The sequence below is a fragment of the Tenrec ecaudatus genome, chromosome 14 (genome assembly GCF_050624435.1).
Source record: "Tenrec ecaudatus isolate mTenEca1 chromosome 14, mTenEca1.hap1, whole genome shotgun sequence".
Classification (NCBI taxonomy): domain Eukaryota; kingdom Metazoa; phylum Chordata; class Mammalia; order Afrosoricida; family Tenrecidae; genus Tenrec; species Tenrec ecaudatus.
Window position 1 is genome coordinate 24,721,152 of NC_134543.1, and position 23,477 is coordinate 24,744,628.

At 42.8% G+C, this 23,477-nt stretch overlaps 1 protein-coding gene across 10 annotated transcripts in view; it reads right to left on the bottom strand.

Moving 5' to 3' along the window:
* NRXN3 (neurexin 3) overlaps positions 1 to 23,477 on the bottom strand; it is a 1,780,548-nt gene that overhangs the window by 199,935 nt on the left and 1,557,136 nt on the right. For all 10 annotated transcript variants that reach the window (XM_075530567.1, XM_075530566.1, XM_075530569.1 and 7 more), the window contains one exon: positions 12,958 to 13,129. In XM_075530567.1, coding sequence (XP_075386682.1) covers positions 12,958 to 13,129 — 172 coding nt within the window. The remainder of the gene's footprint in view (positions 1 to 12,957; positions 13,130 to 23,477) is intronic.

A 23,477-nucleotide genomic window follows, 5' to 3' on the forward strand; every position in this document is an offset into this window, starting at 1 on the left:
TTTCTTGTAGTATGCAGGAGGACTGTCCTGCAAGCTTTCCCAGGTTGTAACCCTTTACAGAAGTTGACTGTCACTTCAGCCTCCCAAGAAGCAGCTGAGGGCTTGGAACTGCTAACCTTTGGGTTCCCAGGTTAGTGTTTTAACTGCTGCATCACTAGGGTTATATTAGCTTACCACTAATTAATATTATTGCTCTGAATTCCTCTATGCAAATACCTGCATGAAAGACTATATGCGTTGTGTCCCTTTCTCCAGGATATAAAGTTCTTAGAACCTTGTAGGCATTTGGAATGAAGATTTCACCACTGAACATCTAGAAAACCACATTTCTATAATGTGATTAAAATGAACACAAATCTATTTTAATTAAACATTGAGACTGGCAATTGTGTATCCAGCAGAAGCACATCTCTAGTAAATGTTTAATAATGTGATTACAGAGTGTTCTGCATGCACTGGGATGTAGGAAACAATAGTAAATTTGCATATGAATTTACATCTGTCAACTAACTGAATGCAACCCAAACTGCAGTTTCCCTGGGAGACAGTTTGGGAAAGTGGGGTAGCAGAAAGGGTGTGTGGTGCCAAGCAGGTTGTTATGGGATCCCAGTGTTGATGGCAGCATGTTTGTTCAGTCTGCCTGAGTCTTGGTTTATCCCTCTGTAAAACAGGGAGCTTGATACTTTTCTCCTGAACTCATTGGAGAAGATTACATTTAAGCGAACTAATATATGAACACACCTGCAAATTCGTTCTCTCGTGTGAAAGGTATACATGTTCACCCCTGAGCTGATCCTGGTGCAGGTTTGAGTAGGGATCAATTTGCTAGCATTGTCTTTCTGAGCCCAAGGTCAAGGCCACATTGGGGCCTTTGTCCACTTCCGTCTAGATGCCAGGCTCCATCGCACATGACCTTGTGCGTTTGTACCTGTGCTTCACCCTAGTGACAACATCTCTTCATTTGGAAGTACAAGTACACTATGGTGCAGAGCATAGGAACATGGGGGTTGCTTCCCAAGACAAAGAGGTTTGAGGTCCAGGTCTTCACACACAAGTTTTTGACACTGAGTGAATTCCTTAATTGGAAGAATGTCCCTATTATTTGTAAAAGGATGATAAGAATCATGTCTTATGGGTATTAAAAATTAATTCCATACAGTGTCTGGTGTGATATTATATATATATATATATATATATATATATATATATATATAAACTGCTTAATAACAAATTGATACCAAGCCAATTCTAATTCACAGCAAACCTACATGTGTCAGAATGGAATTTTCTCCCTAGGGCTTTTAGTGGTTGAATTCTCAGAAATATTTTGCCTTGCCTTTCTGCATCAGCGCCTCTGACTGTACTGAACGGCACAATCTGTTAGTAGTGGAGTTCATTCAAGTTGTGCCACCCCTCGCTGCCAACTGTGCAATAAAGGTTGGTGCACCTAGCTGACTTGAGTTATCTGAACTCAGCCTGTTTTCCCTCACCGTGGGTAGCCTAACTTACAGTGTTTCCCCTGTCCCTTAGGAAATTTGCTCAAGTTTTGTATCACTCAGAGGCAAACAGACATCGTGGATGCTCATGTCTACTGAAAGGGCCAAACAACTCTGAGAATCTTAATAAGGACAGAAAATTGCTTCATCATCATCCATGCTTCCTGTATTTGCCTTACCTGATTGTTCGTCACCAAAAAGCAAATAGGTGCTATCTGGTTAGTCAACAGAAGCATCCTGAGATTGTGCTAAGGCGTGAAGAACCTGACTGTTCAGTCTGCTGGCTAGTAGTCAACAATGGTATCTTGTGACAATCTTGAAGACTGAGTTAATATAAGACATCCATATGTGACTTCCCTAAGGCATGAATTTTGAGCAAATAGTGGATAACCTGTGTGAATTCTGATCACACAGAGAACTCCATCAAGATAGTCTGTGTTGCTGCTGCCCATCTCCCTGGCGTCACCTCCTAATAAATCCCCCCCTTTTCTTCTCCAACTCGCAGTTAGTGAATTGACTCTGCTCTTCCAGGGCATGAGCCCCGGTGAAGGCTAACTGAACAACAGCAACAACAACCCCTCACTGCCCTTGAGTCAATACTGACTCATAGGACAGGATGGAACTATCCTGTTGGTTTCGGAGACTGCAACTCTTTACAGTGTAGAAAGCCTCATCCCTCCCCCCCCACCCCCATGGATGGCCGGGTGGCTTATTGCATTAAGAATTAGGCTGATAACCACAACCTCTGTAATTTGAAACCACCAGCGGTAACATTAGGTATTAAATTGATCATATTTGTATACTTGTAGTTCTCCCACGCTAGATTACAAGATCCTGGAGAGCAGGGATGTGTTTTCTTTCCCACTATCTATTGATCATATAGGATAGATTTACATATGAAATAGATGTTGACGAATTATATGTTGAATGATGAACGAATGAATGAATGACAATGGTTTTTTTTTCTCAAATACACTCATTGTTGAGACTGAACTGGGAGGGACAGCAAAATAGTTTTACATAAAATACTACAGAAGTTTGTCAATAGAATTTCCAGTGTTTCCGATGCTTGGAAGTGCAATATAATTGTTTTCCATGCTGGCCCAAGTTCAACTAATTTCTATCTTTTGTCTTAACAGATTCTTCAGAGCAGTGTTTTCCAAAGTGGGCAATCTTGCCTCCTGGAGAGTGCTGGCACAGTCCACCAACCAAACCAATCTCTCGGCCATCTGGTCAGCTCTGACTCATTGAAACCCAATAGGATGGGATAGATGCCTTTGTAGATTTCTGAGATTACAACTCTTTGCAGGATTGGAAAGCCTCCTCTTTCCCCTAAAAGTGGCTGGTGGTTTTGAACTGCTAACCTCGGGTTAGCAGCCCAACACAAACCACTATACCATCAGGGTGCCACAGGAGTTGCAAAAAACAGATAACACATCCCCCACCCCCACCCCCTGGATTTTGGGTTGCTGTACAAAATCTCTTTATTGCTAGAACAACTGAGTGGTTTTTTTCCCTCCCCTGAAAAGGGGGCAGTAGACCAAATAAGTTTGGGAACCTGTGCTTCCATGTTGGAATTCTGTTGCCATGCTCTACCTATGCGCCTAGTCCCACAGTCTTCTTAGACCTTCTTATGCAGTATATCTGCTGTCTGTGTTGTTATTATTAGGGACTGTTGGATTGGTTGTGACACAAAGCAAGCCCATGTGGCAGAGTAGAACTGGCACACAGGGCACTCCATTCTTTCTTTTTCACTGAGGCTGACTGGTACAGAGTGCATTCCAACCACTAACCATAGAGTTGACTGCAGTGTGTTTATACCATTGGCATTTGTCAAACCCCTCCATCCAGGCCAAGAGAGAGCACCAGGGACTCACTGGGAAGCTGTACACAGGGCTCTCAGAGAAAGAGATGCACCTTAGGCCGCAAACTGTAAATTTCACTGGGAATCTATCCCAATCCATGCTAACTTCGTGAATTGAAGATTAAGAGTGCCTCTTTGCCCTTGACTCCTTCCCCGCTAACTCCCATTCCCCCCTCCTCTTCCCCTTCAGCCTGCTGGGGAGCCGACAGGGGTTTGAAGGAAGGGAAGGTCTTTCTCTCTTTAAGAGCTGCAATATGATTACAATCGATTGAGTGATTTACAGTACAGAGCGCCTTTCCTTACCTTCTGTGCTTTATAGAATTATAAAGGACATACTAGATGTGAATATATATTATTATTATTGGATATTTCTGTACTACCTAGCCACAAGAGGCTCATTTTTTAAAACATTTAATTACTAGCAAGGCGCTGTAACCTTGTGCAGTACTTAATATGAAGCGACTGACACTGGGAAACTTTCCCTAAAAACACAGCTATGCTCTTCTTTGGGTGTTAGGGCCCTTGGGGCTCATCCAGTGCAGGGCAGAGGGACAGCAGTGTGGCTGACTGCATTTGATGGTTGGGACATTAATTGTAGATTTTCATAATTAGAGACACATTCTTCAGGACAGGATTTTCATTTATTATCTCAACTGGAGCTTCTCTGTGGTAATGGTGTGGAGGGATGGGGGTGGGGGGAGATATGATTCACTTAGTCCACCAGCCTCAGAAAGATGATTTTTTTATTAGTTTGGAAGACTGTGTTTCTAATCACCAGGTGCCTCAGCTAGAGCATGATGGCACTAATATTTTTTTATGTTACATTCTTTCAAGCAGCTGTCCCTTAAAAGTCATATGAACTTTAGTTAAAGGTGACAGCAGTGTCTATCTGATCTTGAAGGTATTATTTCCAAGAATGTAGTTTAATGGAAGGACATCTGTTACTTATGGAAAGAGCTCTGATTGTGCAGTGGATAAAGCACTCAGGGGCTGCTAGTTTAAAGGCTGGCAGCTCAGACCCACCAGCTGCTGTCCTGAAGAGAGGTGTGGCACTCTGACTCCCTAAGGACCACCAGCTCAGCAACCCCCTGAAGCCCCAGTGGAACGCTGTTCTTACCAAAGAGCTGAGTCAGGATCTATCCCATGGAAGGCACTGGGTTGAGACTATTTATGGAAATCCAGCGATCAGGTCACTCTGCCCTTTAATTTGTAGTTCAATAGTGCCTAGAGGTGACCCTCAAAGGGCCATTGCTCTTCTCACTGAGTCCCTCGAGTATAATATTTATAATATTTCACTTAGAGCCACAGAAAGAATTCATCTATACCGTTTGGTATATAAAAATTCACCTTCCCCTCTAAGTGCCAAAGTAGTCCCCTAAGATGAGGACTGTGTAAACCAAGACAAGACTAAAGTGAACTTGCTAGAAAAGACAGACGCTAACAGACAGAGTGGTCCTTAACTTTCAAGACCACTCCTGAGTCCTGCTCACATAACTGAATAAGCAATATATTTAGTTAATCTAATTGCTACCAGCTATATGAATGATGCAAGTCATCATCATCATAAAAAGTACAAAGTGCCTGATTGAAGTCCTTTACAAATAACCTTGAGTCATAGATCCATGAGTATTTATGTGGCTATGTGTTCTAAGCCGCTTTATTCTATATGTTATCTATAGCTGTCTGTAGGGGTTTTGTTTGGTTTGGTTGTTCTTGTGATTTGGTCTCTGGGTAGTTATATTTAATTTTAGGATTAGCCAGAAGCGCAGCGTTTTCCTTGAAACACTTATCAACTTCCAAGAGACATTTAGCGGGAGAGAAAGGCCCTAGGTTTGATAGCAGTAATTGTATTTAACTTGTAAGATACAGGACTGTTTGTCTTGTGGCTGTGAAGTCCCAGAGGAGAAAGGAGACTTGCTTGATAAAACAAAGAATAAAGGGAAAACTATATAATAAGTCCCTTTTTGCCACTTTCCCATCCTCCCAGTCTGTTAGACAATAACACTGACTTTCACTTAACAAAGCTCCTCTCCCTTTTCCAGAGATGGGGCTGGACTAGAAAGCAAGATTGTAAAAGGAAGAGCTTTCCGAAGCCGCTAACAGGCCACGATGTGTGCTGTAGACACAGGCAGATGTTTCCTGCGCTCAGAGAAGTGTTGTCTTCGATTTCCATCAAAATTAGGGGCCGTGGAAGAGTGGAAGGCCCCACCGAGATAGACTGACACCCTGTCTGCAACCGGGTGGACCATTCCCAGGATGGCTCTGGGCCGGGCAGTGATACATTGTCGTGTTGTGCATTAGGTCGCTGTGGGTCAGATCAGACTTGATGGCATCAAACCACAACTTGAGAGAAAAACAATGCTAAAATGTCAAGAGTTTGGTTAGGACCAGGTTCTGTGAGAGCAGGCAGCACAGGGCATCCAACTGAGCTGCAGAGTGTGGTGCAGTCTGGAGGCCCTGAGGCGGAAAATCCACTCTCCCACTTACAATGGGGCCCAGAGAATGCCTAACCCCTCTGGGAGAATTTCTCATGGGTAAAATGACCTCACCTGGCTGTTTGGAGGCTAAGTGGTCTATTACAGTGGAAGGGGTGGGGAGTATGGAAATGCCCATCAAGGGCAGCCAACATCTTCTGAATGAAGATGAGAAATGGTGGTTGACACTGTAGTGTTCGAGTGAGAAAATATGCGTAAAGACCTCAAAGCCTGGACTTACTAAGTGCACGATCAAACTACAATAATTCTCATGGCTCAGTCATACCAGCCAAATTTTAAGCTCAATAGCTACACGTGGCTTGTGGGCAAATCGTACTGAAGAGTAGATGATCTATGAGAAGAACAGGTCTATTTTTAGCTGTCTGAATATCCATGCTTCCAAAACCTACCTAAGTCTAGGATGGGTTTAGGAGGTTTTCAAAAACACTGACACTGGGACAATGTTCTTAAACGTCCATGTGCATACAAATCACCAGGTGATCCTGTTGAAATACAGATTCTGCTTTAGCAAGTCTGGGGAGGGGCCTGAGACAGCATTTCTAACAAGCTCCCAGGTGATGTTAATGCCACACCACATATCGATCAGATGTGACAGCCTGGAGCCACAACTAATTTCATTCATTCAAATTTCCAGAGATTTTGCAGGTGCAGTCAGGTAAGAACCCACTGCTTCTCTCTCTCTCTCTCTCTCTCTCTCTCTCTCTCTCTCTCTCTCTCTCTCTCTCTCTCACACACACACACACACACACACACACACACACACACATATAGACGCACGCGCGTGCATGTGTTTACTGAAAATATATTAAAACAACTTTTCATCAAAAGCTAATCCAGGAAGGATGAAAGGCCCTGGGAAATAGAACGTCTCCTACTTTGGAATCCGAATTCATTCCTGACAAATTGGAAAGTGCCTATTTAGTAGGGCAAGGACTCAAAAGCACTTGCCTGATTGGTTAATTAATACTTTTTTTTTTTGGTAACATGTGAGGGCTTGATTACAAGATGATTTTTAAATGAAGCTATTAAGGTTCAAACACACTCGCTGGCTGAGCTCCACACTAGCTGTCCTGGCCTCTCTGGGGTCTTGAAACCATGTGCAAATATGACTTTCCCCTCTTGATGAGTATTTATACATTTTGTTCCCTTTTCAGGGCTCCCTTCTCTAGTTTCCACTGCATTGAAATAGAGGCAACACGACTCCGGAACGGATGATTGAGCAGGTAGATGGGGCTTGTTTTAATATGTGCTTCAAAGACCTCAGTGTTTGCCGGCAAAGATGGAAATACAAGGGAAGAAAACCTTCTGGCTAGGAATTAATGAAAAACCCAAACCTGAGAACTTTCAGCTTCCTGTCAAGTACATTGATTGGTTTTTAACCCTTCCATCTCAATAATAAAGGCTGAGAAATGGACAACAACAAAAATCTGCTAGCTCCTGTATGAACTGTCTAGGGCTATGGAATTTGAAATACAATATGGTGAAGACATAGTAGTTCTTCAAAGAGGGAAAATTCACTCTCCTTCCCAGAAAGGACATTTGGCCATGTGGGGGGTTGTGCTAATGACTCCTAATGGAGAGAGGCCAGGAATACTGCCAGAGGTCCCACAATACAGAAGGCCTTGCTCTTGCCCTTCCCAGAGCCCCACACAGACACACACACACACACACACACACACACACACACACGATCAGCCAGCCCCACATGTCGCTATTGCCACGGCTGAAAAATACTAACTGAAGAGATCCAGTCAGGAGCTGCTGTTTGAGAGCACTTTTTGCAGCAAATCAAATAAAATCAAATAAAATCAGTGTTGGTTTCAGTGAACTAGTGACTCTGGGAAATAAAACTCACTGCCACGAAGTTGAGGCTGACCTACAGCGGCCCTACAGCACGGGATAGAACTGTCCCTGCGCGTTTCCTGGAGTGGACACCCTCACCCTCTCCCCATGGAGCAGCTGCTGGTTAGTTAGCAGCCCAGAGTGGAATCCACTACACCAGCAGGTCTCCTACAGCTTTAAACCTTCATGGGAGTAGACAGCCTCATGTCTCTCCTATGGAGCAACTGGAGGGTTTGCAGCCCAGACCTTGTGGCTAACTGCTCAGTGAGGAGCCCACTACACCACCAGAGCTCCTGGGGCCTGGGGGACTGAGAGGTGAGCTGCTAACCGCAAAGTCAGTGGTTCAAGTCCACCAGCTATTCCGAGGGAGAAAGATGAGGCCGTCTAGTCCTTCAAAGATTGGAAGTCTTGGAAACCCCCAAAAGGTAATTTCTATACCATCCTCTAGGGTCACTGTCAATCATAGTCCACTCATTGGCTGCAAAGTTTTTGTATGGTTTTTCTAGTACTAAGAAAGTAACCAGGAAATTGGGGGAAAAATGTGATCTGTGATTTAGGATTGGAGTCTTGCTCTGCCCCTTCAGCTGTGAGATCCTGGCTGTGGTATACAGCCTCACGGAGCCTCCATAAGATCATCATAAAATGGGAATGGTGGGAACAGTAAGACCAAAGCCAGTTCCCCTGATCGATAGGTGGCTGTCATTGTTCTTGGGTGCTGTCCAGTCAGTTCGGGCCCTAGTGCCCCTGTGTACATCAGAGCCAAGCTACGGCGTTGCTATATCTGAACTCATCGTTGCAACTGGTGCTGCAATTCTGCTCACCGAGGGTCTTCTTTTTTCCTGCCCCTTCTACCAAGCATGGGGTCCTCCTCCCAGGGATCGTTCCCTAGAGACCATCAGGGCCTCCTGAGAGTAAGGTTCAGATGTAATGTCTACGGAGACACTTGACGCACCAATAAGCATTAAAGCAATTGTTTTTCCTTTTAAAAGCATGCAACAGAGACCTTTTTCTGTGCAATTTGACACATTGATATAGAAGACACAAGTTTTCCAATTCAGTGTACGTGACGGGGATCCGTTTTTATAGCCTTCTGGTGATGTGAGTTGGGTGGCGAAACAGGATTTAATCATAGGTCATCTTAAGTGGCCACTTCAGTGACTCTGAGGAAGACTTGTTCAAACAATCGGACAGCAACTGACTTGGTATGTAGTACAGGGAAATCAAGTAAAACAAGAACCTCATTTCCTCAGAATCCCCTGGGGCAGGAAGGCAGAGTCCCATCTATGAGAACTGCTTAAAAGTCTTCCTTCCCCAGAAATCCTGGCTCTGACCTGAAAAGCCCCGCCCCGCACCAAGATTGGGGTTCTAACAGCCCCGGTGACACAACCGGCCAGCCACTCATAACAGAGAGCAGGTCTCTAACCACCCCAGCGAACTCATCCTCGCAGGGGGCCTGCACAGTGGGCTAAAATTAACGTCTCATGCTAAACTCACCTTTCACCTCCCATCGCTCGTCCCCACCGCTGCGTTGTGTCAAGGCAGCGATCAGAGACTCTATAAAGAGCATGTGTCGGCGCCGGGGTGATAGCTCTGGGCTGACTCTTCCTTTATTTCCCTCTCCTGTCCTTAGCCTTTCTATTTTTAGGTTCAAAGGAAGAAGTTTCCTTTGAGTTCATCTCCCAGAATTAAGTGATACAAGATCCAATTGCCAGAGAACTATTTTCATTTTGGAGCCTTCCTGATTCACAAAGAGTCAATGCTCAATACCCTGCGCCCAACTGGTTTAAAAATAATTTTTTAATGGCAGGCTGTTTCCAAAGAGCCACACAGAATCCTCTAAATGTCCATGCAGAGTCTGGAGTTTTCCCGTTCGTTCCGGTGCACAATGACTGCGTGAACAGAACCAATATGCCAGGAGCATGTCCTGAGAACGAGATTATTTAGGGGGAATAATCCACAGGAACTAATCTATATTTATTTACTGTTTAAACATTAGCAAGGGACAAGTAACATGATTGAATTCCTCCTGATTGCTTTTATATGTGGCATCATCAATGAAAAAGAGCAGCTCAGAAAAGGGGAAACACATCATGTTTGCAGAAATTGTCAAGCTTGCCTGGCCAGGTCACTTTGCTCTTTGGTGCCACGTACAGGGGGTATTTTGGTATTATGGTTTAAAACAACATTACCAAATTGCCCTAATGAGACTTTAGGTTTAGTTAAATGGATCATTTCAATAGAACAGAGAAGCGGAGTGGGCAGGGGAGAAAATAAAGTGCAATTCAGAATCAGAATCCAAGGACCTAAGAGTTGAATCTTGGGAAGTATTGACTGATTGGAATATAAAACTCCAACTAGCAGATCACACCACTTTCCAGCAAAGACAGCTGGGGCTTCTCGAAACTACTCAAGATTCTTTCATCGGTTCCATGTAAGCATTTCACCTTTGAGGTGAAGAGAACATCTTGGACTTATTTGTAATAATAAAAGTTTTCTTTTGTAAAAGGATTTTTGACTTTGCGTCTCATAATGGCTACCTTTGGGAAGCATTTGGAACTAATTTTTGAAATATGACACTCCCTTAAAGAATGGAATTAATCTAAAACTACACAAAAGATGCTCATTGTTTTCTACGCATGTTTAAAAGTCTCCATTTTGTTTTGGAAGGAATAATGGAAATTATACCTGGGTGGGAATAGGAGAGTTCGCTCCTGATTCTGTCTCTCACAAATTATATGGCCGTAGAGAAGATAGAAAATTTCCCTTTGTATTTTTTCTAATTTAAAAAAGAAAACTATCCACTGTATTCAAATTATAGGCTATTTATAAGATTCTGAATGAAGTGCTCTGTAAGTGTGAATGTCAGAATTAAGAATGCTATCCACAGGTTGCGTGATTACCGTAGCTACCATGTCTCAAATGCTGACTCCATCGGTCCAGGATTATGCTGAGCAGTTTGCACACACCTTGGACTCACCTAATCTTCCCATCAATCCTGCAAATAAAGTCTTAACAGTACACCTTCTTACAAAGCAGGAAACTGAGAGTCAGAGAGGCTACATAACTTGCTTGAAGTTTGAAAGTGGATCACCCGATAGAAAGAATAAACACTTTGTGAACCAGCAAAGCAAAGCAATTTTGAGGATGAAGAATTTGAAATATATTTTAAAATCTTACAGGTCTCATCAAAGGAGAAAAATCACAAATCTTAGAAATGTTTACCCATATTTTATGGTTTAATATTGAATATGTGTGAGGAAAGGCATCAGATACATCAGGCATACTTAAGGCATTTCAAAGTTTTAATGCAGGTAATGGAAATAATTGGGAACCCAATCCCACTAAGCTGGCTCCAAAGCCCATTCTCATAACTGCTACACTGTACCATGTCCTCTAACAATAAAAACACATAACCTACTAGGTAACAGTTATCTGTGATAACAATTATTAATCTGTTGTGAAAACACACAGGAAACAACCTGTAATTTAGAACTAAGGATACAAATAGATAGACTCACAGAAGTCTCATTGGTTTTCCTACACATCTGAAGGCTTTGAAGTGACTGGCAAATCGCTCTCTCATTGCTAGCAGCAAATTAGCCCAGGGCAGGTGGTTAACGTGAATTTATAAATCTTTGAAATTCCAATTGGAAACACAACAGACCCTACAGCAGCCCAGGGAACATATTCATGGAGAGCTGACTGCTTTTTCTGAGCAAATGAACAGCTTCTGATACCTTGGGATATTTTGATCCCACCCTGCTCCAGGGTTGACACAAGAAACATTTAAAATTTAGGTCCATTCGTGTCTCGTCAACTTGGACGAGGGAAAGAATTCATAGCAGCTGTTGGCACCTGCAGTCTTCTTCAAAGGCCCAGCTGTGGCTTCGTAAGGACATCTGAGTGCCTTGTCTCAGACGTGTTAGGAGCCTGACAATTGACCTGCAGCAGTGGTTGAGCTATCTACACACTGAGGTGGTAGATGAATTCATTGGTGCTGCTTTTTGCTTCGATACCTTGGGGGTCTTGGATGCTGTTTGAGGATATCCCACCATCCTTAAAAGCAGAATTAAGTGGGGAGACTCCGGCAGTAAAGAAAAAACAAACAAAACAGCCAACTCAGGCACTTTTGATTGGTATCTAAAGGAAGCTAATGCTGAGTTAGTCATGAAAACACTGTCAGGCGCTTCAAATCATTCGAGATCCTTTGGCCACAAATTGGTAATTCCCTTGGTGCATTTATCCCATGTCTAATAGCTAACTGGGGCTTAAGCTTCCAGAAACATAATTCTAGCTATCTTGTCACTGCACCCATCTCACTATAAAGAAACTGGGAGGGAAAAAGGTGAGAAGATTGTGGGGAATTTGGAATATAAGGGACGGGAATTACCTGCAGTGTCTATTTTGATCTCCTTCTGGAAAAGGTTCTGTTTTCTGCATCTATTAAATAGCGATACAATTGTGGAGTCATGAATTTTGCTAAATATTTTCCCCTTTCATTATGGAAATTCTAGTAATCAATATCTTGGGCTCTTTTCCTGGGAGGAATGAGAAAACTCAGGGCTTATTCCAATGATCTCCTTTAAAGAAGACAACTTCTCCTCCCATTGCCCTTGATTCAGCCATCTGGCTCTGGGAATTTGCTGTTGAACCTTCCTTGACTATAAAATTTAAGCAGATGATTAACACCACCTCTCACTCCCGTGCTGGGATGTTTGCTTTTAAAATGCCTAGTAGGACCCATTTCTGAATATCAATTCAAGTTTAGTGTAAGGGAGCAAAGTTGAGCAGTCAACCAAAAGGAATGAAATTCCACTTTTTGTCTTTGTCTTAGGACTGTGATGTGACACTCATCAGTTCGAGTTGAGTGGACCTACTTCCATCTCAAGAACACCACAATAAAGCATACCAGGAAGTCCAAATCCCCCTTTGGTTTTTCCTGGGATTATTCACAATAGTTCACAGTGGTTAAGGTACCCCTTCCCTCAGGGGCTCATCCTTCTGCAGTGCCTCCCAAAGCCCACAATGCCCTTCTTTGTTATGAACCAGTCAGGTGGACAGAGTGTCCTTGCATCATTAGTAAGTCTCCAGAAGCTTCCTGCACTGGATTGTGTCCTAAAAAAATAAGAACTAATAAAAAAAAATCTTAAAACACCTTGAATGTGTATCTAATGCTCAGTGTTTGGTGGCTAAGGTGGCGGTCATGAGAACAATCTCCATGTAAATGTGAGTGGTAGAGGCATTAGGAGGAAATCTGTACCTGTGGGATAATGCTCATTCACTGGCCAGTTGTCCACCTGGAGCGTGGCATTGCCGCCATTCCTGGTGAAGCGTACCACGTGGTATTTGCCATCATTTACCGGGGTCCTCTCCTCTTTGATGGAGATGTCAACAGTGCCAATATTGAAGACGACTCCAATTTTCCCATGCTCCTAGGGTAGAGAAACACAGAAAGGCAGCGGTTAGCACCACCAACAAGGTTTCCTCACTTTAAAGTTGATCCTCTGATTAGAAAGAATCCACCAGGTGGGCAGAGGAAGCTGCCGGCATGAAGTTAATAGAGTGTCCTACATTTCTCCAAGGGCCTTTATTGTGAACATAATGGTACAAAGCCACCTAAATTGCTCTCACAGGCTGCACGCGACACAGGTTTCATCAATTGATAGCCCTTACAGGATATCAAGGCTGGGGCCACCAACCACCTAAATACTGGGTAGTGCCACAAAGTTACCTTCTGCTGAAGGAATTATGCCTGTCGTTTTTAGTAGATATTTCCAAAAATTAAAAGTAGGATGAAAGAGGAAATGTGAATGAGTCTATATGTTTCAGACCACTCAAAACCAGTGTTCTCGATAGAATGATTTAACGCAGCACCGGCCTTCTAAATCAACTCATAATGATACTTTCTTCAAGCAAAATTCTCGTAAAAGAAACATCTTGAGTGGGGGACCACTGAGATGAAGCTGGTGTTTTAGGGTCAGAAGTCTGTCATTCTTCCCGAACATCTAAACCAGCAGTTCTCAACCTGTGGGTCGAGACCCTTTGGCGATCAACAACCCTTTCACAGGGGCCATCTGATTCATAACAGTAGCAAAATGGCAGTGATGACACAGTAATAAAACAATTTTATGTTTGGGGTGTCACCACAACATGAGGAACTATATGAAAGGGTCACGGCATTAGGAAGGTTGAGAACCACTGGTCTAAACTAATCAAAGGATGGAGGCAACATCTCCGACCATGGCCCTTTGCCGCACAGCAGAAGAGTACCCCTGTGACTTTCAACGATTTGTGGGAAGGCAAAGCCTATTCAGTTCCAGAAGATTCACTGTGTCAATGAAGAGGATGATTCGGGTAGGTGTGGTGGCATGTGTATGACTCTGATGGTGGCTTTAGCATCTACTTCCAGGGAGCACCGGGAAGCACTGAAGCATGCATGAGCATCCTATTAAAGCCTTCCCTGCCTTTCTCCCCTGGTAATTTGTTACTACTGATGAATAGCAATACATATTTACATTGAGACATAAAACGAGACTAATATTACTAATATGACATAATCAGCCTCTCTTGACCTCTTAGAATGCACTCTTCCCATACAGCTATGGAGAGGAACAGACGGAGAGAACTTGACATCTCTCTGGTGTTCTCTAATTGTCTGGCCTATGGGTTAGACTATAACATTGACATTCAAGGCTAATAAAATTTAGTTGTAATTCTAATATTCTATAAGCCTGAGTAACAGTCCTTTTTCACAGAGTCTCTGCAATCCATTTCTGTATTCAAGAATTAGAAATATCAAAGACCAAACTCACTGCCTTTGAGTCAATTCTGACTCATAGCGACCATGTAAGACAGGGTGTAACTGCCATGTGCGTCTCTGTAACTGCAACTCTTTACAGGAGTAAAAAGCACCATCTTCTTCCCATGGAGAAGCTGATGGTTTCCATCTGACAAGAAACACGATTTAGAGGGGGGGAAAGAAGAAGAAGCACAACTTCAGAATTTAAATAACTAAGATCTGGGGGAAAAATTGCTGAATCTCCAATTTAGTCATTTCATCATTCACCTACTTACTTCAGTGTGGAATTATTTATAAAAACCTACTATAACTAAAGTCCCACCGATCAGCATCTGTCAGTTTATCACGTTTATCACGGTGGCCGGTGTGTGGCTGTGACATGGAAGCTAACCACCGGAATGGCCCAGAGTGCACCGCTTTCAGCAGAACTTTCAGAGTGAGACGGATCAGGAGAAAACACCTGGAGATGGACTTCCAAAAACTAGGCAAGGAAATCCATAGATCATCACAGAGCATTGTTCCCATTGCTTGCTCTGGACACATTGTCCAGAGGGAACGATCCTCCAGGGAAGATATGTCAGGTGGAGGAAAACCCTCAATGACCTTGATTTACACAATAACAGTAACAATGGGCTCCAGTATGCTAGTGGCCGTGAGGATGTTGAGGGTCCACATTCTATTGTATTGAAGCTCACCATAACTGGAGCTGACTAGATGTCAGCCATCTATGAGTCTACATACACATATCTGTCTAATCATATCTATATATATATGACTAGGTAACCCTGGTAGTATAGTGACTATGCACTGGCTGCAATATGTATGGTTGCTACTTAGAAACCAACAACGGCTCCTCAGGAGAAAGACTGGGCTTTCTACTCTTGTAAACAGCTACAGTCTCGGAAAAGCAAAGGGGGTTGCTGTGAGTTCACATTGACTCAGCGGCAGTGGGTTAGTTTTTTTTTTAATTAACATAAGGAACTTGCTTTAATACAGTTTGATACATTTATTTTCTCTAAAGTCAAGTTTGTTTCACCTTGACAATTATCCTATAATATGCGAGTGCAGCTTCTTTAAGAACACATGCAAGTAAAATTTTGCTGAAGATAATTAAAAAAAATAGTTGCAACTATAATTTTTTTCGTCTTACACTGACCACCCTTCACCCACTTTTCTGCTTCACCTACTTTTCTGCTGTCCATCCCTCTGGGAGGGGGCCATAGGTCAATTATTTTGATCAGTCGCCCTTTACTACTCCCTTCCTTCCCTTACCCTCCTAGTATCACTGCTCCCCTTATTGGTCCTGAGGGACTTATCTGTCCTGGATTCCCTGTGTTTCCAGCTCTTATCTGTACCAGTGTCCATTCTCTGGTCTAATTGGATTTGTAAATAGAATTGAGGTCATGATAGTAGGGGGCAGTATTAAAGAACTAGAGGAAGGTTGTGTGTTTCATCAGTGCTATAATGCACCCAGACTAGCTCGTCTCTTCTGTGTGGCCCTTCTGACAGGGGGTGTCCAATTGACTACTGCCCTACCCTTCATTCCCTTTGATATGAATAATTTATAAATTATCAAGGGGACATGGGGGAGGGAGGGAAAAATGAGGAGCTGATACTAAAGGCTCAAGTAGAAAGAGAATGTTTTGACAAAGACGATGGCAACATATGTACAGATGTGTTTGACAAATTGGATATATGTATGGATTGTGATAAGAGCTATAAAGGTCCCCAATAAAATAAAATTTAAAAAAATATGAGACCAAAATGAGGAGCTGATTCCAGGAACCCAAGTGGAAAGCAAATTTTGAGAATGATGAGGGCAACGAATATATAAGTGTGCTTTGCACAATTGATATATATATATATGGATTGTGATAAGAGTTGTATGTGCCCCAATAGAATGATTTTAAAAAAGAAATTGGAAGAGAACAATTATGAGTATAAAGAAAAAAAACGAGACCAAGTAAAGCAACTCATATGAACCAAAAAAATTGAACAAACAAAAAACACTTGCAGCTGCCAGAGTATGGAGTGGCTGTGGGATGACAGATATCAGTTCTTTTTTTTTTTTCAGATATAAGTTCTGATGTCAGGTGCATCTTGGATGAATGCACAGAATACCAGAATGGTGTTTACCTTGGATTCATTGACTATATAAAGAGACACAGCTATGTGGATGATGCCATTGCGAAGAATGGGCATCCCAGAACACACACTTGTGCTGATGAGGAACATCTTCATAGACAAAGAGGCAGGCAGTCAAACAGAACAAGGGGATGCTGCATGGTTTAAAATTAAGATTCTCTGTGTGTGTCAGGGCTGTAGCATTTCACCATAATTATTCACTCTGTATGCTGATCAAATCATTCAAGAAACTGACTATCTGGAGTATACAGCATCAGGATTGGATAAAGATATGAGAATTAGAGGAAGATTCGCTAACAAGCTGCAATATGCAGATGACAAAACTGTGCTTGTTGAAAGCACATAGTGTGTCCATCACTTGCCAATAAAGATCAAAGACTTCATCATGCCTTCTGTATGCACTACATCTCAACATAAAGCAAACATCTTCACAAATGGACTAAATGTACCATGATGAACCGAGAAAAGATAGAAATTGACAGAGTTCATTTTAGGTGGGTTCACAATGAACACTCATGGAAAGAAGAGTCAAGAAATGAAATGATTGATCACATTGGGCAAATCTGTTGCAAAAGACCTCTAAGGTGGTACAACAGCCAAAGATTGACTTTGAGGATGCAGACGTTCCTGACCCCAGCCACACATGTGTGAAAAAGCTGTGCCGTGAGGAAGGAAGACAGAATATTAGTGCTTTGGATCGAAAGGTGTTGGCAAAGAATATCGGATATATTATGAGCTGTTGGAAGAATATTCAAATCTGTCTTGAAAGACGTAAAGTCATTATGTTCCTTAGAGGGAAGGATGGGAGATTTCGTCTTAAGTACTTTGGGCATGTTAGTAGGGGGAAACCAGTCCCCAGAGATGGATGCCATGCTTGGTAAAGCAGAAGGTGAGAGAAAAGGTGATGGTTTGACATAGTTGTCACAACAGGTTTAAGTACAGCAAGTATTGTGACAATGGCCAAGGGCCAGATTGTGTTACCTTCCGTGGTATGAAGGTTCCTGTGAGGTGGAATCACCCAGACAGCAATCACAACATGAGTGCACCGAGTGCTCACTCAAAGTCACTCATCTCCTATCCTGATCTTAAAAGAGAACAGCAGATAGAGGCATGATGAGATGGAATAGATCCCTATGTGCACGGATGATGTATAATATAAAACTCTATCTGCCCCTTCTATATTCTTTTCTCTGGGAAAGCGAGTTGGGAGCCTTCCTATGTGGCCCTGAAGCAAACTTATGCTTTCTTATATCTGCTTCTTTTCTTTTTCCTGAAATCTCTGAACTTCCAGAGCTAAGCAAAAATACTTTGTGTTCTATTAGAATGCATGGATAAAGAACTGCATAAATTTTGCATGCCCACAATTAACATGGTCTTGGTTCACTTTGATCTTTCTCTTTGATTCTAAGGGAATTCAGAAATGCCATGACTTTCAGTGAACGAATTGGTTTTCAATGCTAAAGATATGCATGCATATATGTATGTATGTATGTATATGTACATACACACATATATTAGGTATGTAATCACCTTAATGTCAAGCAAGGCTATGATAACCTGAGTTGATAAGAGTTTAGCAGAACGAATGGGGCTGAAAGAGTTTTAAAAAACAACGATTAAAAAAAATAACTGCAGACACCATTTGCTCACCCACAGCTGTGGGCTATTGATTGACCCTCGCCCTTCAATGAGAACCCGCAGTGTAAATCTGGAGACATAGAAAGAGCTGCTAGGGATTCAATTCTCTAATTAATCTTGAGAGGAGAACAGCATTAGGGGCTGCCGAGAAGACCTTTAAACCGGCCTTCTGCAGCTTTACAGCAGTGGCAAAGTACAGTTCTGGTTCAGTGAATTGACTGATCAGCGAGATATATTCCTGGGCAGATTTTCTGCAAGATCCATAATAGATTCAGGAAAAGAAGAGATTTAATCTGTGCCAGAATAAATATTCGGTCCTTATCTTGGGCGCCACACATTTGGCATTGTAACCACTGTTACAAAGAGATCTTCCTAATCCGATGAGCACACGGCCAATGTCAGTGGAGACCCTTACCCACAGCTCCCTTCTGTTTCCCTGCAGGGGTAAACGTGACTGTGCGAAACCGCAGATGTGGTTTCGTTACTCACAGTAATAAGATTTCATTACGGCGACCTCCTTGTCATTTGTCATCAGACCACAGTGGCATTATAATCTGTGGCTAACTGTTTTATTTCAGTTCCTTAGAAGTTCATTAGAAGTCACGGAAGCCTTGTGGCAAGTACCCACAGAGCTGCCCAAGCTAAAAATCTATCACGTAGTCCTGTCAAGCAGATAAACTGCCGTTCCTCGTGTCGAAGGAGCCCTGGTGGCGCAGGGGTGGAATGCTCAGCCGTTAACCAAAAGGCCAGTGGCTTGAACCTGACAGGGCCCCAGGGCGGGGAGATGTGGCAGGCTGCTGCTCCTTGGACTCTCACGCATGTGGGGCAGCTGGACTCTCACGCATGAGTTCGCTATGGAGTCTGGTGGTACAGTACCCTAAACAATGGCGCGCTGATCACTGAAAGGCTGATGGCTGAATTAATTTATCATCTACGACAAGGGGAAACTGCCTGGGATATCCTGTGCTGTGACACTGCTGTCTCCTATTAGTTGGGATGGACTCAATGTCCGTGGGTGTGGTTTAAATTTTGTAGCATAAATAGAAGTCAGAAGTGACTGATTAGCACTGGTGTCTTGTGGTTGGTTCCCTCGTGCAGAGTAGAGAAGAAATGATGGATGAAACCTTGTCTTTGGAGTGACTCTTTGGTAAAGGTACTTAACTTTTTGTGAATTATGGGGATGGGATATCAACTTTCCATATTTCACAGGGCTGTGCATAGGATCAAATAATATGATTAATATGGCAAGACCTTATAAATAATAAAAGCTTATACAAATATAAAGGATAAATGAGATCAGGAGAAAGAACCAAACAATCATTAGACTATATATCCTGCTCTGTGATTATTGGGAAAGCTAACTAGTTCAATGGGATAAACATGGACTTTAGCATCACATAGTTTAACTCATCCCTGTGGCCCTTACAGCTGATTTACCTTGGCAGGTTCCTTCACTTCTGGAATCTCTGTAGTAAAGGGCGTGTTGTGGGGAAATGACGCCGAGTCCCAGGGGCCGTACAAGAATGGTCCTCACTGTGAGTGTCACCGGATGATTTTTCAGCAGTGGATCACCAGGATTTTCTTCCAAGGTGTCTCTGGGTGAAGTTGAGTCTCCAACTTTTCACATAGTGAAAGGCATGTTTAACCCGGTTAGTGTCAAGAGGGTAACAAACTGTGCTGCTCGCCAAACTGCTGGGTCCACCAGAGACCCTTGGAAGAAAGTCCTGCCAATCTACTGCCAGAAACCAGTGAACACCATAGAGAACATAGTTCTCTGGTGGCACACCTGGGGTCTTCCTGAGTTGGAGTTGAGGCCACTGCAACTAGAGGGAGGGATGTGGAGGATGACTCTAATCTCCAGTGTGTCATGTGGGAGAGCACGTCTGTGTAAAGGTCCTGGCACAGGACTGCGCATGCTTTGGAGCCCCAGTACCTGTCCGTCTTCTTTTCCACTCCTTGCCTGTTAGTCGTGTAGTTAAAAGCAGTGTCATGAGCAAAGGGCGGGTTGGCTCGGGGAACACTCTTATTAAGAGAGACAGACAGATACATATAGAAGAGTAGATGCATATGTAGGTGTAGATGTATACAAAGTAGAAGTAGACATAGATGTCGATATAGATTCATTACTACTGAGTCTATTCCGATTTAGAATGGGGCCCTATAGAGAAGAGTAAATCGCTTCCTATAGTTTTTGAGGCAGTAAATCTTTTTTAAAAAGCTTTATTAATTAATTTATTTTAATTTTAATAAATCATTTTGTTAGGGGCTCTTAAAGTTCTTATGACAATCCATATATCAATTGTATCAAGCACGTTTGTGTATCTGTCCATTATCATTTCCAAAACATTTTCTTTCTACTTGAGCCTTTAGTATCAGCTCCTCTTTTTTCTCCTCCTGCCCCCACCCACCTGAGTCTCTGATATTTTATAAAAATTATCATATAAAAATAATTATGAAATTATTTTTATTTTCATATTTTACACCATTCACTGTCTTCCTTTACCCATGTTTCTGTTTTTCACCTCCCTCAGGGGGTGGGGGAGGGGCTGTTCATCGATCATTGCAATTGGTTTCCCTTTTCTCCCCCTTGTCTACCTACCTTTCCCCTACCCTCATGATATTGCTACTCTCATTACTGAACCTGAGGTGTTTAGCTGTCCTGCATTCTGTGTGTCAAGAGCTCTTATATGTATCAATATACATATTTCGTCTAACCATATTTGTAAGGTAGAAGTGGGCTCATGATGGGGGCTAGAGGGAGAAGCATTAAAGAACTAGAGGAATGTTGTGTGCTTCATTGGTGCTATACTGCACCCTGTCTGACTCATCCGTTCCTTGTGACCCTTCTGTGAGGGATGTCCAATTGTTTACAGAAGGACTTTGGGTCTCCATTCCAACATCCTTCATTCACATTAAAATGATTGTTTGTTTGAGGTCTTCTGATTCCTGACACCTGATCCCATTGCCACCTTGTGATCACACAGGTTGGTGTGCAGTCACTCTTTATAGGAGCAGAAAGCAGCATCGTTCTCCTATGGAGTGGCTAGTAAGTTCAAGTAGTTGGCCTTACAGTTAGCAACCCAATACATAATAATCAACAATGTCATCTGCGCGCCATTAAAATATACTGTGTGCAAAAAAATCATATCATTGTGAATGAGGGAGAATGTGGAGTGGGGACGGACAGCCCATCAGTAAGCAACTGGACATCCCCTTACAGAAGGGCTGTGGGGAGGGGACGAGCCAGTCAGGGTGCAGTGTAGCAATGATGAAACATACAACGTTCCTCTAGTTTCTAAATGCTTCCTCCCAACTCACTATCATGATCCCAATACTACCTTACAAAACTTGCTAGCCAGAGCATGTACGCTGGGACAGATAGGAACTGGAAACACAGGGAATCCAGGACAGATAAACCCCTCCAGATAAACCCCTCAGGACTAGTGGTGAGAGTGGCAATAGCGGGAGGGAGGGTGGGGTAGTAAGGGGGAACTGATTACAAGGATCCACATATAACCCCCTCTCTGGGGGATGGGCAACAGAAAAGTGAGGGAAGGGAGATGTCGGACAATGTAAGACATGACAAAATAATAATAACTTATAAGTTATCAAGGACTCATGAGGAGAGGGAGGGAGGGAGAAAATGAGGAGCTATCAAGGGTTCAAGTACAAAGCAAATATTTTTAGAATGATGAGGGCAACAAATGTAAAAAAGTGCTTGGCACAATGGATGGATCGATGGATTGTGATGATTTGTATGAGTTCCCAATAACATGATTAAAAAAAGATATAGTGTGTAAATAAATATAAATGCTAGCAAATAGAATACTTAAACAAAAGTGTTTGTAGAGTTAATATCCTGTCACAATTCGGTACATTTTTCGCCCTGTACAGTCATTGATTCTTAGTGTAAATTTCTCCAGGACAAGCCGACGATAGCAGCAAAACCCGCATGGCTATAGATTTTAATAACGACACACCTATCTCTACTCAAGTTGGTACCGATGTAATTACTTCAGTCTCTGTCATTCCTTGATATGTAAAACAAAGACAATGGGTAAATCCGAAAACATTACCAAGGTATTCTCGAAAGAATTTGAACGGGAGAGACATCAGGTGACTTTAAATAGCCAGTCAATCATTCTTCATCAATAATGGTTGTTTATGAGCCCATTTGGTTCTTTAAATTAGCACAGCTCCAGTCTTCCAATCCTCAAGCTGTCACATGACAATTATTGCTGAGATTCTGACCCAGGAAATGAACCAACCCCTGGTCAGACTTCAGGAGCAGAAATGCACAGAAATGCCCTCTCCTTGAAGGCAGCCTTTGCATTTTCCCAGTGTGCCCCTGGGGAAGGCAGAATGAAGCTTCTTCTCCTGGAGAGAATTGCAGCTGACAAAACCAGAATTGAGGCTTTCAAATAGATGCCCGGAGATGAATAATGGAAACCGTCCTCAGTAGCTTAACTGCCGTGCTTCACACAGAACATGTTGGTTCCGTGCAAGACTATGATACAAGACAGGTAACGTTCATATGATGCTTCCTGTACCCACTGCAAAGTCAAGGTAGCTTAATCATCCAGGCTGTCTGTGGAAGGCCTCCCGTGCTCTCCAGCCTGCGCTCATCAAAAGAGAGGATTTCTGGGTCACTGAGATGGGGAGAGCTCTGAGACCAGTTTTGACCCATCAGTTGGACGTCTTCTCGGAGTCCTGCATCTAATTGCGGATCTGAAACTCACCGGTGTTCTTTTATTCGCAGCTGGTTCCCCCAGCAACTTCCTAGCTGTGCTTCCTCCGTCAGTCAAGATCGCTGAGGGGAGATGACATCTACTAACTTGAAATGAGCACCTGGCCTGAGTGAGAACAGAACTCGGCTGCTTTCGGCCCCGGAGGGCTGAGGGCTGTTCGTTACTTGCACATGACCCAGGCCAGGCCGGTGGACAAAGTAGGTTCTAAGTAAATATGGTTGAGTAAAATTAATTTGAATCCTGCAGATTTTAGAGATTGAAAAGAGAGAACAAAACGGAGAGAACTGAAATTTTACAGGGTAGGAAACATTTTAAAGATGAGCATCTAGGAGGAAATGACTCAAAGTTCCACAGATGTCCAAAATGTTATGTGTGGTTACATGCATTAGATGCTGTAATTGAGTTTTTCATATAACATGGTACATACATAAAAAATATCATGAGTCCTGG